General features: G+C 42.0%; 1 protein-coding gene across 1 annotated transcript in view; it reads left to right on the forward strand.

Annotated features, from left to right (window-relative positions):
• Positions 1–8,185: 8,185 nt before the first annotated feature.
• Positions 8,186–23,527, forward strand: part of fosp1a.L (Frog oviduct specific protein-1A L homeolog) — a gene marked incomplete in the record, with an annotated part of 41,549 nt that continues 26,207 nt past the window's right edge. Inside the window, 17 exon segments of the mRNA NM_001085828.1 lie at positions 8,186–8,320; positions 8,411–8,426; positions 8,997–9,010; positions 9,225–9,255; positions 12,368–12,393; positions 13,282–13,303; positions 14,011–14,039; positions 14,435–14,468; positions 14,614–14,633; positions 14,904–14,946; positions 15,314–15,339; positions 16,077–16,095; positions 17,520–17,536; positions 18,497–18,517; positions 20,245–20,296; positions 21,024–21,040; positions 22,735–22,786. Coding sequence (NP_001079297.1) covers positions 8,243–8,320; positions 8,411–8,426; positions 8,997–9,010; positions 9,225–9,255; positions 12,368–12,393; positions 13,282–13,303; positions 14,011–14,039; positions 14,435–14,468; positions 14,614–14,633; positions 14,904–14,946; positions 15,314–15,339; positions 16,077–16,095; positions 17,520–17,536; positions 18,497–18,517; positions 20,245–20,296; positions 21,024–21,040; positions 22,735–22,786 — 517 coding nt within the window.

Genomic DNA, 23,527 nt, shown 5'->3' on the forward strand with positions numbered 1-23,527 from the left:
AGTTTCTCACTTAGGGCTCTTACACATGAGCGTTTTTACCTGCGCTCCCCTGCGTTCCGTTTTTCGGCGTTCAGCCGCAGGGGAGCGCAGGAATAGACGCATTTAATTATTTCAAATGGGGCTGTACTCACACAGGCGCATGTAGGTGCCGAACGCAGGTTGAGACGCAACATGCTGCATTTTTCCTGCGTTCAGCACCTACATGCGCCTGTGTGAGTACAGCCCCATTTGAAATAATTAAATGCGTCTATTCCTGAACTCCCCTGCGGCTGAACGCCGAAAAACGGAACGCAGGGGAGCGCAGGTAAAAACGCTCATGTGTAAGAGCCCTTAATTGGCTTTTAGCAGAGAGCCCAGAACAGCTAACAGGTGCAAATAAGATACTTTGTAACAATTTTGAGACAGTTTAGATAAGGAGAAATATTTTCAAACTTTCATAACCTGCCAAATTTTGTAAAACAAACATGGTAATTAGGGGGTGTGGCCACAGAAAGGGGTGTGGTCAAAAAATTGCTGCGCTACGTGCGGGAAAAAAGTTTTTTTTTGTCCCTCTTTTTACTTCCAAAATGTTGGGAGGTATGCAAATCCAAAATAGTGGATTCGGTGCAGCCCTATAAAAAATGAAAACCAATTGCAAATTGTCTCTGAATATCCCTCTCTGCATCATACTGAATGTTCATTTAAAGGTGAACAGCCAAGTTACAGAAAGATCTGTTATCTGGAAAACCCTAGATCCGGGGCATTCTGGATAACAGGTCCCATACCTGTACCTTGGTTTCTCTCTCTCTCTCTGAATATATCTGAGCACCGCAGTGTGTGCCGATGAGAAGCAGTGGGGCATGTCTCCTAAATGGCTTTATTGTCCCGGGCAAACACAGTGTGTGCGGCTATGGATGGGTGGAGCAGCCGGGTCACTGTAACCCTAACGAGAAGCATTGAGTGATGCATATATAGTGAATAAAGTACCCCCTCTTGTAAAATATAAGGATATTATAAGTTACCGAGGAGTTTCATGACCATATAAAAGTACGAGGCCGAAGGCCGAGTGTTTTTATACAGGTCATGGAACTCCGTATGCAAATTAGCCTGAGCGAAGACCTCTAACAAAGTTGTGCTAGGCATAATTAAACACTAACGCGTCTTCGATTTGAAGTCGAGGTAACGCTAGCGAAAATTCGCCAGCATTCGATGCGCCTGGACGCAAATACATTTCAGTAAATTAGCGTTGTCTTAGCGAACTTTCGCCTGGCGAAGTGTTGCGGCAGCTGCGAAGCCGTCACTGGCGAATTTTCACTGCTTTACCCCTAAGATTTAATTGATCCATATAGGAAGCAGAACTAGGCTATTGGGTTTATGTAATGTTTAACCGTTTTTCTAGTGGAAAATCAAGATCGAAAGTATGGAAAGATCCATTATCTGGAAAATCCCAGAGCATTCTGGATAACAGGTCCCATACCTGTATTTTTGCCTTTATTGCCCCTTTAACCCGTCATTATATATAGTAGTATGTTGGGGTTTGTAGTCCAGCAACATCTTTTACATCCTCTTTGAGATTAAGAAAAACGCAATAGACACATTGGGGCACTTCGCCAGGCGTAGTTTCGCCAGCGCTCTGCAAATTCACTAAAATCCGAAGTTGCGCACAGGGGTAGCGTAAGTTTGCGAAGTTGCGCTAGCGTTGATTCGCCAAGCGAAGCGAAGTTTCGCTAGCGATGGTTGATTTGCATACGGCGTGAAATTCAAATTTCAATGGAGGAATACGTATCAGCACTACAAATGCCTAGAAAACCTTCAAAACATCAAATAAAAATTTTATTTTGCCCTACACATGTGCCCACTGTCTAGGTAAGTTACCATGAGTCAGGAAATGTAGGGGGGAAGGAGGGGAGCCCCAAAATTTTTTTCGATCTTTTTCAGCCTATCACCCATAATGTAGAAAACACGTCAGCGTTTTTTGGGACTTAGAAAAAATTTTGACTATTTTTGAAGCAATCCCTATCTACTCTATTGCGCTTCGCCTGGTCTGAGGTGGCGAAGGAAGTCTAGCGTAAAAGGTAGCGTTCAGTACACTGCGCAAGTTAGTGAATTTGCGTGGTTACGTCCGTAGCGAAAATTCGCCAGGCGTAAGGGTGCGAAGTAACACTAGCGAATCTACGCCAGCGTTCGTTAGTGAATTTGCGAAGTAACGAAAATGCCCAACGCTAGTGAATCGACGCTAGCGTTCGGCGCTTAGTAAATTTGCCCCATTGAGCTCCTATATGACGACATATTATATTGTGTCCTCTGTCCTCATCCCAATCGGCAGAGCTATAAATATTGAACGGACATCTCACCTGCAACGGAACAAACAAGAACCCGGATGTGCAAGTTGTGCCGTGTTCCAGTCCTGAATCCTCTCCCAAACTTTATTAACCCGTTCCGCTGGAGAAATTAATGCCGTTCCTTTGCACCCCGGAAAAAACACGCGTGTGTGTGCGCCTTTAAACGAATTTATTAATGAGAAAGATGCAAAGGAACAGTTGGCAAAATAATGCGACTTCCATAAAGAATGTAACAGATGATGAGATCCAGCTATCTAAAAATATCATGTTCCCAGACATTAAAAACCTGCTGTTTTGTGTGTTTTTTAAGTGAACAAGATGTAACTAAGCAACAACATCCACCGCGCTGCCAATGGAGATAACGTCTGTTTTTAGTGCTTCAGACGTTCATGGGGATCAAAACGCTGTCGCTTCTCTGTTCTGTCCCTAAATTGTGTTAAACTACAGGTCTCAGCTTTATCTGTCTTCCTCCTCCGCAGCAAACAACAAAGCAGCTCCCACTGACATGGAAGCAAAAATTGCACAATATATAAGCATTTATAGTGATTGCGAATAAATTCGCCATTCGTTAATTGACAGAAAATTTCCACGTTTCGTATAAATTTGTGAAACTCCTGGGAAAATTCTATGGCGTCAAAAAACTTTGGACAAGTTGCTCGCGTCAAAACCGTTGCGCGTCAACACTATTCGGACGCCCGCTGACTTTAACGCAGGCGTCAAATTGACATGAATCGACGCGGGCATCAAAACTCGAGTTTTGCGGGTGAAATTTGCCTGAGAAATTCGGCCATCACTATTCGTTTATAAGGGGGTTCATTAATACTCATTTAAAGGGGTTCATCACCTTTGAGTCAACTGTTAATATGATGTAGAGAGGGATATTCTGAGACCATTTGCAATTGGTTTTCATTTTTTATTATTTGTGGTCTTTGAGTTATTTAGCTTTTTATTCAGCAGCTCTCCAGTTTGCAGTTTCAGCCATCTGGTTGCTAGGGTCCAAATTCCCCAAGCAACCATAAATCGATTTGAATTAGAGACTGGAATATAAATAGGGAGGCCTGAATAGAAAGAGGAGTCATAAAAAGCAATAACAATACATTTGTAGCCTTACAGAGCATTTGTTTTGTTTTGTTTTTTTAGATGGGGTCAGTGACCCCCGTTTGCAAGCTGGAAAGAGTCAGACGAGGAAAGGAAATCATTTAAAAAAACCTATTACAAATAAAAAAAAAGGCCAATTGAAAATGTGCCAAGAATGGACCATTCTATATCATACTAAAATTTGACTTTAAAGGGGACCTGTCACCCACACATGAAAGTCTATACAAGGTTTTGGCAAGATTTTAGCTTGCCTTAATAACAGTGTCCATAAAATGGCTGCCACCTGCTTGATGTGATTATGATTTACAAGACTAAAATGAAGAGGATTGAAATCATGGATATAGTGTAAGTGAAGTTAATTTTCCTTGACTAACGTCATAAAACAGGATTTGGAATTATTTTTTAGGGTGACATGTCCCCTTTAAGGTGAACCACCACTTTAACAGAAATTGGGCCCCTGGAGTTGATGCTGGAAACACAGCCCAATGTACAGGGGCCCCAATCTGGGCTGAGCTTCCTTCTGCCCCCTAACTTGTGCATGCTGGCAGGAGATAGGGGATGAACCTGGGCCCACCTACTCCTCGCCTAAAACCCTGAGCATTTCCCCCTGACCTTCCCCTCGATCGCGGTCAGAAGGGAAAATACAAGGTACACATGGGGGGCAGGGAACACAGTGTCAAGATTGGGGTGTCCAGGGCTCACCTAGGGTAACCCTGACCCTGATTTTCAGAAAGGCTGCCCAGGTCAAGATAATCTGCCAGGTTTTCCAAAAAAGGAAAACCGGGCAGGATCTCCCCTGATTGACATGGCGATCGGCCAACTGCTGATCACCACATCATAGCCCCGCCCATGTGATGCAGCACGCCCCGCCAGCAATACCACTGACCCGTGCTGGTGACTAGTGATTGGGCAGGTGCGAAATTGCAGTGAATTTGCCCGTTTCGCCACCGACTAAACCGTTGCCGGCGTCAAAGTTTTTTCGATGCTGGCGACGGTTCCGACGCCGACGCTAATTTTGACGCCTGCAACGATAAACGGACGCCCATTGACTTCAATTGTTGCAGGCGTCAAAATGGCTGTTTCCCAAATTTTTTGCGAGTTTCGCAAATCTCTTGGAAAATTCACGAAATTTGTGTGCCCATCACTACCGGTGACCTCTTGCCCCACCCCCTGCCCAGATCATGAGCCGCACAAAAGAGCCAACCCTACTGTCACCTCAGGGCCCCCCACCACAGTTGCTAAACTTGCCACGAGCCTACCCCTCCCCTCGCACCTTCCAGTGTGCCACAAACCTCTACTTGTGGTTGCCCTGCCCCTCGATTGAGGTGGCATGGGGGGAGGTGTGCGAAAGCCCAGGATTGGAGCACATAGGGGGCCTAGGTAGGAAGGGCCCACCAGGGTTTTTCCCGGTCTCCCGGCGACCCAGTCCAATTCTAGGGGTACAGTAAACCCCAGTGGGGTGTGGAGGCCTAGACCCCCCCAGTCCGACGATGGGGGTGGGAGGGGAGCTGCCTATTTGTCTCTTCCCCATCTGCCCTAAAATAAGAGATACTTAATTCAAACAACAGTCTGGAAGCTTTGATCTATACAGGTCTATGTAAAGAGATCATGCTGATTTTATAATGACGATCGCTTGCCTATGCCTATATCGCCGTTTAATGAGTGTATATTTGCTTATAATGAGAATGCTGGGTAATGATGCGTTAAGCTTGAAGTCTTATAATAAAAGTGCGGGGGGGTGAATACAAACATATAATGAGCATACTGGGCTCTAATGCTAACACCAGACATTTACAATGAGCTTATTTGCAAGGGTCATCACCAATGCCCAATTATAACGTTGCTTTCTCGGTTGGCTGCAAGTTCATGAATATGCGGTGAATGATCCCGATTTTTATGCAAAGAAAATTAAATGTAATATTGGCCTGGCTGCTTTATTGTTCCATAGGAGCTTTTACATGAATTGCAACCACTGCGATAAAGAAGACAAGGGAGTGATTATGGCTGTCATCTCCTGCGCCATTCGCTCGCTATAAGCTCTCCGTAGCTCACCTGCTCATGTGATGGCGAGAATGAGACAAGTCGGGAGAAGTTATTGTTAAGAGAAGCTGACGTTTTATTTGAGGTTAACATGACACAACAGGGAGCTGGTGGAACACAATGCATCTGTCTACAAGAGAACAATGTGTCTTTGGAGCTTTGTCTTTGTAGAAGTGATTTAGGGAAAGAGTCAAACTGACCTGTGATTTAGTGAAGGTTTATCAGCCTATTCAGGCACTGGACTTGTAACAAGTTAAGGGCTTTAATGTAGGGTATGGGGCACCCAAGACACATTTATCTATGATATTCTATGTGGCTCTGTATTTATTTGTATATTTGAGCTACCATATTGTATTCCGTGATTGACTTTTTTGCCGTAGCTATAGAACCCCTATTGGCCATATGTTGGGGTTGCTGCTGTCAATGTCCATAGGTCATTTTAAGGAAAACTGGGCAAGTGATACACCAGTGATCCCCAACCAGTGGCTCAGGAGTAACATGTTGCTCTCCAACCCCTTGGATGTTGCTCCCAGTGGCCTCAAAGCAGGAGCTTATTTTTGAATTCCTGGTTTGGAGGCAAGTTTTGGTTGTGTAAAAACAGGTGCACTGCCAAACAGAGTCTCCTGTAGGCTGCCAGTTCACATAGGGGCTACCAAATGGTCAAACAGAGCACTTATTTTGTGCTACCCAGGGATATTTTTATGCTTGTGGTGCTCCCCAACTCTTTTTGCATGTGAATGTGGCTCATGGGTAAAAAGGTTGGGGAACCCCAGTCTACACCTTTAGGACTATGGTATAGAGAACAAACCCAAGCCAGGGCACCACTGGGTCCAAGAGATCACTATGGGGCAGGGACCTCCTTCCCACTATGTCTCTTACCACATAGCACTTAAAGGGATATTGTCATGGGAAAAAAATATTTTTCAAAATGAATCAGTTAATAGTGCTGCTCCAGCAGAATTCTGCACTGAAATCCATTTCTCAAAAGAGCAAACAGATTTTTTTATATTCAATTTTGAAATCTGACATGGGGCTGGACATATTGTCAGTTTCCCAGCTGCCCCAAGTCATGTGACTTGTGCTCTGATAAACTTCAATCACTCTTTACTGCTGTACTGCAAGTTGGAGTGATATCACCCCCTCCCTCCCCCCCCAGCAGCCAAATAAAAGAACAATGGGAAGGTAACCAGATAACAGCTCCCTAACACAAGATAACAGCTGCCTGGTAGATCTAAGAACAACACTCAATAGTAAAAACCCATGTCCCACTGAGACACATTCAGTTACATTGAGAAGGAAATACAGCAGCCTGCCAGAAAGCATTTCTCTCCTAAAGTGCAGGCACAAGTCACATGACCAGGGGCAGCTGGGAAATTGACAAAATGTCTAGCCCCATGTCAGATTTCAAAATTGAATATAAAAAAATCTGTTTGCTCTTTTGAGAAATGGATTTCAGTGCAGAATTCTGCTGGAGCAGCACTATTAACTGATGCGTTTTGAAAAAAAACATGTTTTAAGATGACAGGATCCCTTTAAGCTCTTTGTCCTATGATTCTGTATATATTTATTATGTGATTTGTCTCCCCCACGTATACTTTTATATATATTGTACTTTTATGCACTGTACAGCGCTGCTGCTCCTTAACAGTGCTTTACAAATAAAGTTATACATACAACTATGGTAAATTCTCAGTTAGGTTTCATAAGATAAGAAAAAATGTATTTCCTAATTAAATTCCAGATTTCTCTTAGGCTTCCATGTAGTTTTGAGGTGGTAAACCATCTCATTGTATTCAATGTGGTCCCAAGCTTCTGCTTAACTGCATTTAAAAATGTCTCTGGCATGAAATTCCTATAGGTTTCAATGAAAACACCACCTCTAGTGAACCTCAGTGGTCCTGTATTGGAGTTATCTATGGAGCATGGCTGAGCAGAATCAAGCAATAAGACTTCTCAGGTATTCAGAAATCACAGCATTGTCCATCCATACAATAAGTTAGATCAGCAGGCCTATTGTCCAATGGAAGTTGGGTGGCCATATTATAGTAAAATAATAAGAACGATTATATAAATTAAAGAAGTCTATGGAGACCTTGTCAACCTGGAGGTCCTCACCTGGTAGCAGCCTTCGAGTTTGACAACTCTGGGTTTGACAAGTCAATTCCTTCAGTTGAGGACATTTTGGAGGAGGAGATGGAGTCCCCGTATTGTCCATCCATACAATAAGTTAGATGAACAGGCCAATTGTCCAATGGAAATTGGGTGTCTAAATTAAAGTAAAATAATAAGAACAATTATATAATTTAAAGAAGTCTATGGAGACCTTGTCAACCTAGAGGGACCACCTGTTAGCAGCCTTCTAGTTTGACAACTCTGGGTTTGACAAATCCTTCAGCTGAGGACATTATGGAGGAGGAGATGGAGTCACCGTTGGTGCTTATATCGTTGGTAAAACTGGACTTTACCTTCTAGTGTCAGACTTCCATCTCTTACTTCAAGAAACCTGATGAATGTTGAAGATACAATAGGAAGCACTTTCTAAAAGACAGAAGACAAGAGGAGAACTATGGCTAAATAACTCATACAATATTGTAATGGAATGATAGATCTGGCACCAAACTGTAAGAACAGAACATCCTCCAAGAGCTCCTCCTCTAACCTTATGACAGCAGGCATCCTGGATCCAGCACAGGACTATTTAAAGCTTCAGTTCATGTGACTACCTCACTGTTCCACCGGGGTTCTTTGTCTTCTCTCTGTGCTTCTGCTCCCTTTCCCTTAGAATGGAAATGAAGTGGACTCTCATTTTTTGCCTTTGCTGCACACTTGCCCTGGATGTGGCCTATGGTGCACCCACAAGGGTAAGGTGCCCTCTCATTTGATACGCTGATTTCTATTTGAGATTGTTTTTGAGGTCATGATTTAATGACTGTTTCTCAATATTTTTTCAGAACTTGGAAGACGATGGTAAGTCCCTCAAAGACAAAAATATTGTACTTTCTAAACTCTACTATTTGTTTGTGGCTGAAGAACAATGAAGACGTGGGTGATAAACATTGTGTTTCTACCATGACAAAATATTCATACAACTCAAGGCAAGTGAGAGTAAAACTAAAATTATTAATTTAGGAAAGGGCTGTCTTAAAGGAACAGTACACTGAAGTACAATCTGAGGTCAGTAGTGCTCTCTGGAGTAACATGGACTCCATTTGCCATAGCCCACAAAGTTTTCCAGGGCCAGGGTCAACTTAGTGTTTGGATTCCCCAATAGCAGTCTCCATCACTGAAGCCCCCACTGCGGCATACCTCCAGCGTAGACCCTCACCTTGCCATTGGACCCTGGGTGGGCAGGAGACCAGGCATAGTGGGGCCAGGCATAGCAGGGTAGGGTAGAGGTCAGGTAAGTACGGAGTCTTTCTTCCATGTACCCAACAAACATCTACTACAGGTTGGTTCTTCTCCAAATAAAGTATTGTTATTGCTTTAATGAGGCAGCACACATGATTGCTAATAGTGTGATTTGTTCTTTTCTTTCAGAAGATACTCCAAAGGTACAGAATTGTCTTTATTTAGACTGTCTGGGACTTTGAGACCTTCTGTCTAGCCACGGAGGTGCTCTGGGGCCGAAGGGATGACAACCACAATTAAAAGCAGTGTATTGACAAGTTGCTTTATTTTCTGATTGTTTTCCCCAAATTGCAGCAGAATATCTTTTTGTTAAATACACGTTTCATGAAAATATCCTTGCCTTTTTCAATTTTTTAGGATACTGCCCCAAAAAAGGTGAAAAAGAAAGGTGAGAATCCTTATAATGAAGTTAAGCCTTGTAAGCTGCTCATTTTAATATACAGGTATGGGACCCATTATCTGTAAACTTATTATCCAGAAAGAATCCATTTTTATCCAAATAATTTTTAAAAATGATTTCCTTTTTAAGATATAATTAATCCTTATTGGAAGCAAAACCAGACTATTGGGTTTATTTAATGTTTACATGATTTTCTAGTAGACTTAAGGTATAAAGCTCCAAATTACGGAAAGATCCGTTATTCGGAAAACCCTAGTTCGCGAACATTCTGGATAACAAGTAATGACAGGGGGGGGGGGTAACTATTGCATATGGTCCCGTCATTCCTAGAGCCCTCAATTAATAGGGAGAGGATATTTTTTTGTTTGGGGTGAGAAATCCTACACTAATTCCTTCATACTATCCCAAGTTTAGTTTCAATGCCCCAGTGCACATGACAAGATAAATACAGTGCTAATTTCACACGCCCAAAAACAAATGGAAGGATAAATACAGAGATAATCCCATACATAATGCCCTCAAAACATAAATAGTAGAAATGCAGTGTACATATCTAGAACCCTAGAACGCATGGCAGTTCTAAATATCCCCAGAGCATGAGGCAGACTAAATACAATGTAATTTTCCATGGATTATACCCCAAAACACACAGAAGGATAAATACAGAGCCAATTCCATGTATAATACCCCAGAACACACAGCAGGATAAATTCAGAGCCAATTCCATGTATAATATCCAAGAACACCAGGTATAATAAATACAGTGCCATTTCCAGATATCATGCCCCAAGAACACATGGCAGGATAAATACAGTCACATGTATACTAACCCAATAATACATGGTAGGATAAATACATGCAAATTCCATGTTTAATACCCCAGAATGCACAGAAAGATAAATACAGTGCCAATTCCATGTATAATATCCTAGAACAAACGGCAGGATAAATACAGTGCCAATTCCATGTATAATACCCTAGAACGCATGGCAGGATAAATACAGTGCCAAGTCCATGTATAATACCCCAGAACACACAGAAGGATAAATACAGTGCCAATTCCATATATAATACCCCAGAACTAACAGCAGGATAAATACAGTGCCAATTCCATATATAATACCCCAGAACACACAGCAGATAAATACAGTGCCAATTCCATGTATAATACCCCAGAACACACAGCAGGATAAATACAGTGCCAATTCCATATATAATACCCCAGACCACAAAGCAGGATAAATACAGTGCCAATTCCATATATAATACCCCAGAACACAAAGCAGGATAAATACAGTGCCAATTCCATATATAATACCCCAGAACACACAGCAGGATAAATACAGGGCCAATTCCATGTATAATACCCCAGAACACACAGCAGGATAAATACAGTGCCAATTCCATATATAATACCCCAGACCACAAAGCAGGATAAATACAGTGCCAATTCCATATATAATACCCCAGAACACACAGCAGATAAATACAGTGCCAATTCCATGTATAATATCCCAGAACACACAGCAGGATAAATACAGTGCCAATTCCATATATAATACCCCAGAACACACAGCAGGATAAATACAGTGCCAATTCTATATATAATACCCCAGAACACACAGCAGATAAATACAGTGCCAGTTCCATGTATAATACCCCAGAACACACAGCAGATAAATACAGTGCCAGTTCCATGTATAATACCCCAGAACACACAGCAGGATAAATACAGTGCCAATTCCATGTATAATACCCCAGAACACACAGCAGATAAATACAGTAACAATCCCATGTATAATACCCCAGAACATACGGCAGGATAAATACAGTGCCAATTCCATGTATAATACCCTAGAACACACAGCAGGATAAATACAGTGCCAATTCCATGTATAATACCCCAGAACATACGGCAGGATAAATACAGTGCCAATTCCATGTATAATACCCTAGAACACACGGTGGGATAAATACAGTGCCAATTCCATGTATAATACCCTAGAACACACAGCAGGATAAATACAGTGCCAATTCCATGTATAATACCCCAGAACATACGGCAGGATAAATACAGTGCCAATTCCATGTATAATACCCTAGAACACACAGCAGGATAAATACAGTGCCAATTCCATGTATAATACCCCAGAACATACGGCAGGATAAATACAGGGCCAATTCCATGTATAATACCCCAGAACACACAGCAGATAAATACAGTGCCAATTCCATATATAATACCCCAGAACACACAGCAGGATAAATACAGTGCCAATTCCATGTATAATACCCCAGAACACACAGCAGATAAATACAGTGCCAATTCCATGTATAATACCCCAGAACATACGGCAGGATAAATACAGGGCCAATTCCATGTATAATACCCCAGAACATACGGCAGGATAAATACAGGGCCAATTCCATATATAATACCCCAGAACACATGGCAGATAAATACAGTGCCAGTTCCAGGTATCATGCCACAAGAACACATGGCATAATAAATGCAGTGTAAGCTTCATGTATAATGCCTCCATCCTGTTTGTTGTAGGGAAATTAATTGATGTTGATTTAGGCCTTCTCATGCCTCATTAAAATCCCATGGTAATGGTAATTAACGAGGCATGCATAAACTTGGCTTGGAGAGTTAATTGTGTTTCTAGGGGTCAACATGCTACAGGGTAGGGAAGACATGATGGTTGGGTAGACTAAATGGCCCATTGACGTTCATATCTATGTAGAGAGATATATCCTAGTTGACTGGTTAAACCATGTTACATAGTTAAATTGGGTTGAAAAAAAAATCCAAGTTCAACCCCTCCAAATGAAAACCCAGCATCCATACACACACCCCTCCCTACTTTTAATTAAATTCTATATACCCATACCTATACTAACTATAGAGCTTAGTATCACAATAGCCATGTGTGGGAAGCTTTGCCCCTTCTTGATGATCTAGTGCAAATTCAACCCTGAGAAGTTGAGGAACCATAACTCCCAGGATGGTTATATACTGATTCTTGCTCTTTGTCAATTTGCTTTCACATTTTACTGATTAGGAAGTGTCTGATTTGTTTTCTCTTTCTTTTTCCAGTGGTTAAAGCAACAGCTGCAAAACCGGTACTGAACTCCAATCACAATTTGTAGCTAATACCCGTAGATAATAATGCGGTTCCAAACCCTTTGCACATCTAATGTTAATGCTTGAAAGTCACATGACATTAAGGTTTGATATCCATTAAAACAAGTGATAGGCTCCACAGTGAGATTTGGGCACTTCTCGCCAGTTGCAAATCACCAACCTAGAATGCGCCCTCTTTATCTTGAGCCTAAGGAATAAGACTTTGATTCATTTCATGAGTCAACGTCTTGTCTACTGTTTGGTAGAAGTTCACTCCTTTGTTTGTCACCATGGCACCTTGGTTACCTGGGATACATAATATTCTGGATATTTTTGAAAGATATTAGCTATTTTTTTTACATTGAGTTGGCGGTTTGCTCCACTGGAATTCATCTCGGTTGTTTATTGGCATGTCTTTGCTTGACAGCTGGAACATCATAGGTAGCCCCATCACCCCATCTTAGGTCAACTTATATGGAGGAGAATTGCACCAGTTCCTCCTAGTTGTCTTGATGTGGTTCCACCTGTTGATAGTGTTACGTTGATGACATCTTTATGGTGTGGTGGGATCACAAGGATTTACAAGATCTCACTGTTTATCTTAAAGCATTTGAATTTAATATGGAATATAATCAAACATCTGTATCCTTTTGGATAATCAAGGGGGTCAATAAGAAAATGGAAACATTTCCCTATTGGGGGATGATGACAGATGATGACAGCACTATGGTTATAGACCATGTTCCTTAGGTTGAGGAGTGTATGGGGACCAAATGGCTCCGAAATGTCAGTAATGAATAAAAGTTTGATATGTTTGCTGCTCCTTTTTAGCCAGTTCCTTGTTATTAAAATTAGTTGATTTGAATCTCCACTCTTTATTTCTTTAGGCATCAGTGGAAACTGAAGAAGGTGAGATGGAATCTAATTTCCAGTATGGGAGGCTGTTGATTAGGATGAAGATGTGCAGTGTCTCCTATTGTGGCACCATCACACCCAAGTGTATCCACACCTCCTTCTATTATCCACTGTTACTATAGGCACCATCTCTCCCTACTATACCTGCTATCCCACAGTCACACTCCCTTCCCAGAGACTATTGTTCCACTGTTACTATAGGCACCATCTCTCCCTACTGTACCTGCTATCCCACAGTCACACTCCCTTCCCAGAGACTATTATCCACTGTTACTATAGACACCATCTCTCCCTACTATACCTGCTATCCCACAGTCACACTCCCTTCCCAGAGACTATTATCCCACTGTTACTATAGGCACCATCTCTCCCTACTATACCTGCTATCCCACAGTCACACTCCCTTCCCAGAGACTATTATCCACTGTTACTATAGGCACCATCTCTCCCTACTATACCTGCTATCCCACAGTCACACTCCCTTCCCAGAGACTATTATCCACTGTTACTATAGACACCATCTCTCCCTACTATACCTGCTATCCCACAGTCACACTCCCTTCCTAGAGACTATTATCCACTGTTACTATAGACACCAACTCTCCCTACTATACCTGCTATCTCACAGTCACACTCCCTTCCCAGAGACTATTATTATCATGTACAGAACAAAGTTTAATTTGTCATTTCCTCTCCCCCAGAGAGTGAAGAAACTCCTGTAAAAGCTCCGGTACAGTACAAAAATATTTATATTAATAGATATGTAATGTGTGCTTGTCACCTTGGTTTTTCTGGATAAGGGGTGTTTCTACTGCATAGAATACGTAAAATCTACGAAAACCACTTGACTTTAAAATCACAATGCAGTTAGGGTGCTATCAGAATGGAATCATTCACGGTACTGTTTTTTTTTTAATTTGTGGGGGAATCCCATTTGTCTATTTTTTAACCCCTTCCACGCCAGCTGGCTTTGAAATTGTATTGCCTATGTTCCCTCGGAGCCTATAGATGATGAAGAGTCACTATAAATTAATTCTGACATCAGTTAGGACACTGGGACTGTTATATACTGTATATTGCTGTCACCACTTTAAAAACTGTAATGTTTCCCTTTTCAATCTTCAGGTGCCCAGAAGAGAAAACACCAACACAGAAACAGGTGAGAATCAATACAAAGAAGGAATCTCCAGAAGTTCCCAGTGTGGGGGGTGTGGATCAGAATAAAGAGGGGGAGTTATCAGCTTTTATTGGCAGCTGTGTTGCAACAAAGTGTAATTTTTATTTCTGGTGTGTTCTTTTCCCAGGAACCAATTCTGGAAATTCGGTACTGTATCTTTAAGGGATATTTTATTGACTTATCATTATTATTATACTGACTTTTTCTATTGGTGCTTTTTTCTAAACACTCCACCAAATACAAGCAGACATTTAAGCATTTATCAGGGTGCATTGACAGTTGCTATTACACAGTTGTGTGTCTGAATGAGATTTCATATGTTATCATTAGAGATACTAATATGGCAGCTCCTGCGTATAGAAATAAAATAAAAACATGCCGATAAATAAGATAAATTGTTTCCTGTTCAATCCTCAGGGGTCCAATATCGGAGGCAGCAGTGGGACCAACATTGCAAATGGTAAGAGGCAACACAGAGAGGGTCCCTCAAGTATTTCCCATAAATGAGCCCTTAGATATGTTTCAGACAAACCCAATAACTAAGTCGCTGCTTTGGAGAGTTTGTCAAAACAAACTAGTCTTTACCCAATAGGATTTTATAACTAGCTCAATAGATATCCCCCTAAAGTTTTAAATGTATTAATAAATGGAACTGCTTCGAAAGCAGCATCTGTTTATCCCTTTCTGCAATGCTGTTCCGACTCTTGAAGAAATGTAGCAGAAGCCAACTCTCCTCCGGGCAATGATGAGCGGGTGAGAGGGGGAGAAAGTTTGTTATTGAGTTTAAATAAAGTATAATTTTAATCTCTGGTGTGTTCTTTCCATAGCAGCTGCAGCACCTGCTCCTCTTGCGGTACTGTATTTTATACTGATATTACTATTATTGCCAATGTTTCTCTTGCACCCTTGAAGTCATGTGACTTTAAAGGGGTGGTTCACATTAAAGTTAACTTTTAGTATGTTATAGAATGGCTAATGCTAAGCAGCTTTTCAATTGGTCTTCATTATTTAGTCTTACATTTTATGCCTTTCCAGCTTTCAAAAGGGGGGTCACTGACCCCATCTAAAAAAAATGTCAAAGGCTACAAATGTATTGTTATTGCTACTTTTTATAACTCACCTTTGTATTCCGGCCTCTCTCTATTTATATTCCAGTCTCTTATTCAAATCAGTGCATGGTTGCTAGGGGAATTTGTACCCTAGCAACCAAATTGCTGAAACTGCAAGAGCTGCTGAATGAAAAGCTAAATAACTCAAAAAACACATACACCAAATGCAAATTGTCTCAGAATATCTCTCTCTCTACATCATACTAAATGTTGATTTAAAGGTGAATAACCCCTTCAAATGCTTTCTTTCTCAAATTTGAAAATACAAATTAGGGGGTGGATTCAATTTGTGATATGAAGGCTTTGGGGCGGATTTATCAAAGAATGAAATTAGAGATCATTACAGTAAAACTCTCCCACTTTCTATTCATTCCTATGGGATTTTAAGATTTCAATTCATTCTTTGGGATGAAATTAAGAAAAATAGCAAATTGTTCCTGCTTTTAATTTTTTTAATTTCTTTCTCATGCTTGGTCTACAGGGTCCCACAGACAAAAGAGGTGAGGAACTGAGCAGAGATGGTATCTACAATAGCTTTCAGTATGGCTGCCTACTGCATACAATGAAAATGTGTCATGTTCAGCCAGGTTGGAGCTCTTGAGCATTCTGGAGACCATGAGCTTCTCTTGGAGGTCCACCTCCAGCTTATGGGCCCTTCTTCCACCATTTGCTGATGGCGTTCCTCTATTCTATTTCTCCTATCATGTTTGGTGTGGGATATCATTAGGATGCATTTAGAATGCAGAGAGTAGAACATGACCCACAGGGGGGTCTTTGCTGCTTTTTGGAATCCACTGAATTCTATTCCATGAGCGCAAATCTATTTCACGGGTGATGCACTCGCCACAAGGTGTCACTGGCTTCCAACAATAGAGGCTCGGAGGCTGCAGCTGGAGAAGTAGTGAAGACAAAAAAACATCACTTAAAATGCTTTGTGGTCATAACGGCTACGTAGCTATGTTGCCAAGAGGGCTATTGAACTCCCAGCAACGTTGCTCTATTCCAACCCAGGAAGAAATGGCCACCAAGTGCTTCTCACTTATCTCCTTCAAGGTTCTTCAAAACCTTCTCTAGGAGTCCCCAGCACCTCCACTCTCTCCTGGAAGCCAAACAAGGCTCCTTCCCTATATGCCATGGGTCAACCCCAGATTATACATGAGGAACCCTAGGCTCATTCCTGGGGCCCTATCAGTGCAGCAAGGACACCCAATCATACATATATAGATACACACACACCTCCTAGTGGTCAGGATTTAGGGATGGCAAAAGGGGTGGGTCTTACCAGGAAGGGGGAGGGGCCTCAGGTGGATAAGGGATGTGACTGGGCATGACCAAGGTGAATCAGAGGCATGACTGATATTGGGCAATTTTTTTATGTTTAAGTGTTGGGAGGTATTTATCATGTATATTGTAAAATAGACCTGCTTTCATAGTTAAGTGCAAGGATTGCCATAAACAGGTAGTAAAGTGTTAAGTGATACTGAGATAAACTGTATAAAGAGCAACAGGGGAAGCACTGTCCCCTGCCAAAAGGGCCCCCGCTGATGTCCTCTCTGTCTACCCCAACAGGTTATACTTACCCTTTAATCGTTGTAAAGTCCCTTTGCTGGATACTGTCAGTTTGCTCTCCATTCGGTTACTTTAAATGACAGTTTAAATGACAGTGGGGCAGTCACAGAACCATGCAGCAGCAGCAGCAAGCGGCTATTAGCAACCCGGGACAGTATTTCGAGGGAAGCAGTAATGGATTTTATCTTATTCTTCTAGTGACGGATTCACTTTGAGCCCATTATCCCTCAGTCTCACACTATAGGGCAGCCGGTTACATAAAGGAAATAATTGCACTGCTTTAAGATTGTGACCCCTGCAGCAGTGACTATATCACCCATGTTATCGCTCTCTCTCTTTTCTTGTGTTTTAACAGGAGACAAGAAAAACAAGGTAGGGGCAAAAAGCACAAATTCCGACCTCCATAAAAATAACCTTAAACGACTCATCACACCCCTGTAGCCCCCATGAAGTTACTTTCTCTCCAATCAATTCTTCATTCCTTCCCCAGCAGGAATCTGACGAGGAAACTAAGGAGAAAGAGGACAAGAAACCAGTGGCAGGTGTGTTCCATTCTATTCCAGCCAACAACAATATACAGACGGAGGGAACTATGTCTGTAGATTTAGTTCTCATGTCCCTTTATTTAAAGGAACAGTAACACCAAAAAATGAAAATGTTTTACAGTAATGAAACGTGGACCGAGCGCCATTGCACCGACCATATTTGAAAGCAACTACCCTTAAAGGGGTTGTTCACTTTTAAAGTAACTGTTAGTATGATGTAGAGAGAGATATTCTGAGACAATTTGCCATTGGTTTTCATTTTTTATTATTTGTGGTTTTTGAGTTATTTAGCTTTTTTATTCGGCAGCTCTCCAGTTTTCAGTGTCAGCCATCTGGTTGTTAGGGGCCAAGTTACCCTAGCAACCCTGCATTGATTTGAGAGATGGATTATGAATAGGAGAGGCCTGAGTAGCAATAACAATACATTTGTAGCCTTACAGAGCATTTGTTTTGAGGCGGGGTCAGTGACCCCCATTAGAAAGCTCAGGAGAAGAAGGGAAATCATTCAAAAACTATACAAAAGGAGAAAAATGAATAACAATTGAAAAGTTGCTTATAATTAGCCGAAGTTACCTTAAAGGTGAACCATCCCTTTAATAAATGGCGTCAGTTTGTGAGTATTTTCTGGTTACAGTCATCAATAAACCCCATATAAAGTCAGTTTTTTTTTTATGATGATGATTATTTCTGATGTAGAATTTGTGTTACCTCTCTGTGCTCTTTTCTTCAGATGCAAAGTCAAGGAATATTTTTATATCTCACTTTTATATTTCCTGCTTTTGTTACAGTCTTTGCAGCAGATAAAACGGTAGGTCTCAGAGTTACAATTCTATCTCATACTCTATTACCTATATTGGCTTTATCAATGGATGGGAAAGTCCCATAAAGTGGTTGGGGTACCACAAAAGCGGGGCAGAGTTGGACAGGGGCATGACCTAAATAGCAGGGCATTGTAGGAGGGTATGTCTGTTTTCCCTACCTCACTTACGGTTGATCAAGTCTATAAACGCCATAAATAATTACAGGCTGCAAGGACAGGAAAGGACAGGTAAGGACAGGTAAGGACTGCGCCCACCAACAATGATCCCTGCTCCTCAGGTGCAGTGTACAGACCTGGGGAAGAAGGGGATCCTGAATGAGCACTAAGGGGTGCTGAGCTGCTCTCTTTCCATGGTTGGGTTGGGGGCTGCCTTGAACAGGACTGGCATCAAATTCTCCATTGGCCTGAGCCCCATCTCGCTTCCTGATGTCATTGTCTATGTCCCCAACTTCACTCGACCCCAGGGAACAAGGTGGCAACCCTAAACATGACTGTAATGTGGATCTGAGAGAGACATTTGTACAGAAAACCCTAGAGCCCCATCAATTTTTGTTCCTTGAGGGTTCAAAGGTTTGAAATCTAGACAGGTTTCTACCCTGCCCTCAATGAAGTAGAATTCAGCCAATCACTGCCTGAAATGTCTTAGCCCTGCCTCCTGACATCACCACCTACCCCTAAAGGTCATCATCCGGCTCCCTGATGTCATCATCTTCATCCCCAACATCACTCAACCCCAAGGAACAAGGTGGGGACCCTAAACATGACTTTAATGTGGACCTGAGAGAGACCTTTGGGCAGAAAACCATAGAGGCACATTCAAGAGTACTAAGGTGCACAAAAGAACACCCCTGCCCTGGAAAGATGAGCAGTTTAAATCACTACCTTGCCTAGGGCCCATTTTTGTCTTTATTTGTCTCTTCCATATATACTAGCCTTGTCTTTGGGGTAGACTGCATTTTATTGCTTTGTCCTTGGCTAAAATTTGTGTTCCTCTACGTAAAATGGCAGTATCCACCATATATTTATGTATATACACCTCCTAGTAGAACGGGACTGACAGCAAATTCTCCATTGGCCTGAGCCCCATCAAACTTTGTTTCTTGAAGTTTCAAAGGCCTGAAATCTGGACAGGTTCCTACCCTGCCCTCAATGACATAGAAACCAGCCAATCGCTGCCTGCAATGTCTTAGCCCTGCCTCCTGACATCACCACCCACCCCTAAAGGTCATCATCTTGCTCCCTGATGTCATCATCTTCATCCCCAACATCACCCAACCCCAGGGAACCCTAAACATGACTGTAATGTATATCTGAGAGAGACCTTTGGACAGAAAACCCTAGAGTCCCATCAAACTTTGTTCCTTGAGGTTCCTTGACCCACGGAGATCAATGATGAAAGGAACTAGATCTTCACTTTTGACCAATGTTCCCCCTAATCGCTTATAAACCAGGTGCACAATGAAGTCTTATGAAGTCTGAGTTTTTTGGGATGGGGGTGGCACACAATGATAAAGCTTAGAGGGAACATTGACCATGGCTGACCATTAAAAAGAAAGCATCATAGGAACAGGGCATACAAACAGCCAAGGTTCTACATATGGTTGGGGCAGCTTGACTTCACTTAGCCAGTGAATATCCAACTGTAACTAATGCAATTGGGCAAAACCCCTAATCCAACCGGGTTTTGACAAACATTCTTCTCCCTCCGTTTGTAGAAATCTGAAGAAGACGACAAAAGCAAAGAGATAATCGTTGTCAACTCCCCAGGTACGTTTTATATATGATATGTTCTCACCTTGTCCTGGTGAACTTCATTAACTTTATTGCAGTAGGTGCACATGTACTTGCAATTATCAGCAGGGATTAAAGGGGTGGATTACCTTTAAATTAACTTTAAGTGTTATAGAATAGCCAATTCTAAGAAGATTTTACATTGGTCTTCATTATTTTATATTTCATTTTATAGTTTTTGAATTATTTGCCATCTTCTCCTGGCCCTTTCCAGCTTTCAAATGGGGGTCATTGACCCCATGTAAAAAAAAATCAAGGCTACACATTTATTGTCATTGCTATTTTCTGTCACTCATCTTTCTATTCAGACCCTCTCCTGTTCATATTCCAGTCTCTTATTCAAATCAATGCATGGTTGCTAGGGTAAATTGGGCCCTAGCAACCAGATTGCTGAAATTGAAAACTGAAGAGCTGCTGAATAAAAAGCTAAATAACTTAAAACCACAAATATTAAAAAAATGCAGATTGTCTCAGAATTTCACTCTCTACATCAAGCTAAATGTTAATTTAAGGGTGAACAAACCCTTTAACAATGTGTTAGAGCCTGGTGTTGGTGTTGCTGCTGAACTCTAACACATGATACAGCACAATGGTGTCCAGCTGCTCAATTGCACTGGTTTTTAATAAATGTCCCACTGTAATAAATGACTTTTCCTGATCCCCTAGTGATTCCTCACCCTAATATTTATTGTTTCTGTTACAGCTAAGAAAAAGCCTGTGGTAGGTCTTACTCTTACCTTTTGTATTGTTTGACTCCAAATGTACATTTATTGCATGTACCCATAGACACATGTCCCCCAAACACACTTGTGCGTGACGTATGAATGTATGTATGAAGTCAGAGTCCCATGTTGCAGGCTTCACTTCTCTTGCACCCAATACAAGGCTAGGCATTCTGGGTAATGTGGGTGTCATTTTAACTGTAGCCCCAACCAACCTTGTGCATTGCAGCTATTCCTCTTCATTTATATGGCTCCTATTTGTAAATGATAGTTTTATGGGATCTCTCTGTACAGACTATGAGCAAACTTAGGGGACTGTTCCTGCTGAATTGTGCTTAGTACAGGGAATACCTATGCTGTCATAGTTTTATGGGATCTCTCTGTACAGACTATGAGCAAACTTAGGGGCTGTTCCTGCTGAATTGTGCTTAGTACAGGGCAGGGCAGCTATCAGGGGGGGACAGGGGGGAGAGTTGTAGGGGGCCCTGAGGGTAAGGGGGGCCCGGCCACACCACACTTACTTGATTAGCCAGGCCCCCCATCTTTCTGAGAGCTGCTGACTTATGGAAGGCATGGACGTTTAAGGGGCCCTGGCCACCAATTTTCTCATAATGTGGGGGGGGGGAAAGGGCAGGTAAGGACTGTGCCCACCAACAATGATCCCTGCTCCTTAGGTGCAGAGCACAGACCTGGGGAAGAAGGGGACCCTGAATGAGCACTAAGGGGTGCTGAGCTGCTCGCTTTTCATGGTTGGGTTGGGGGCCGCCTTGAACAGGACTGGCATCAAATTCTGCATTGGCCTTAGCCCCATCAAACTTTGTTCCTTGAGATTTCAAAGGCCTGAAATCTGGACCGGTTTCTACCCTGCCCTCAATGAAGTAGAATTCAGCCAATCACTGCCTGAAATGTCTTAGCCCTGCCTCCTGGCATCACCACCCACCCCTAAAGGTCATCATCTCGCTTCCTGATGTCATTATCTACGTCCCCAACTTCACTCGACCCCAGGGAATAAGGTGGCAGCCCTAAACATGACTGTAACGTGGACCTGAGAGAGACCTTTGGACTGAAAACCCTAGAGCCCCATCAATTTATGTTCCTTGAGGGTTCAAAGGTTTGAAATCTAGACAGGTTTCTACCCTGCCCTCAATGACGTAGAATTCAGCCAATCACTGCCTGAAACGTCTTAGCCCTGCCTAAAGGTCATCATCTTGCTCCCTGGTGTCATTATCTTCATCCCCAACATCACCCGACCCCAGGTAACCCTAAACATGACTGTAATGTATATCTGAGAGAGACCTTTGGACAGAAAACCCTAGAGCCCCATCAAACTTTGTTCCTTGAGGTTCCTTGGCCCACGGAGATCAATGATAATAGGAACTAGATCTTCACTTTTGACCAATGTTCCCCCTAATCGCTTATAAACCAGGTGCACAAGGGTTGTGCTTATGAAGTCTGAGTTTTTTGGGATGGGGGTGGCACACAATGATAAAGCTTAGAGGGAACATTGACAATGGCTGACCATTAAAAAGAAAGCATCATAGGAACAGGGCATACAAACAGCCAAGGTTCTACATATGGTTGGGGCAGCTTGACTTCACTTAGCCAGTGAATATCTAACTGTAACTAATGCAATTGGGCAAAACCCCTAATCCAACCGTGATTTGACAAACATTCTTCTCCCTCCACTTGTAGAAATCTGAAGAAGACGACAAAAGCAAAGAGATAATCGTCGTCAACCCCCCAGGTACGTTTTATATATGATATGTTCTCACCTTGTCCTGGGGTGGATTACATTTAAATTAACTTTAAGTGTTATAGAATAGCCAATTCTAAGCAGATTTTACATTGGTCTTCATTATTTTATATTTCATTTTCTAGTTTTTGAATTATTTGCCGTCTTCTCCTGGCCCTTTCCAGCTTTCAAATGCTAAAAAAAAATCAAATGCTCTGAAAGGCTACACATTTATTGTCATTGCTACTTGCTGTTACCCATCTTTCTATTCAGACCCTCTCCTGTTCATATTCTAGTCTCTTATTCAAATCAATGCATAGTTGCTAGGGTAAATTGGGCCCTAGCAACCAGATTGCTGAAATTGAAAACTGAAGAGCTGCTGAATAAAAAGCTAAATAACTTAAAACCACAAATATTAAAATAATGCAAATTGTCTCAGAATATCACTCTTTACATCAAGCTAAATGTTAATTTAAAGCTGAACAACCCCTTTAACAATGTGTTAGAGCCTGGTGGTGGTGCTGCTGCTGAACTCTAACACATGATACAGCACAATGGTGTCCAGCTGCTCAATTGCACTGGTTTTTAATAAATGCCCCACTGTAATAAATGACTTTTCCTGATCCCATAGCGATCCCTCACCCTAATATTTATTGTTTCTGTTACAGCTCAGAAAACGATTGTTCTCTCCCCCTCAGCCTCAGCAGTAGCAGTAGCAGTAGCAGAGGCTGAGGGGAGAGAACAATCTGTGCT

The sequence above is a fragment of the Xenopus laevis genome, chromosome 4L (assembly GCF_017654675.1).
Source record: "Xenopus laevis strain J_2021 chromosome 4L, Xenopus_laevis_v10.1, whole genome shotgun sequence".
Lineage (NCBI taxonomy): Eukaryota > Metazoa > Chordata > Amphibia > Anura > Pipidae > Xenopus > Xenopus laevis.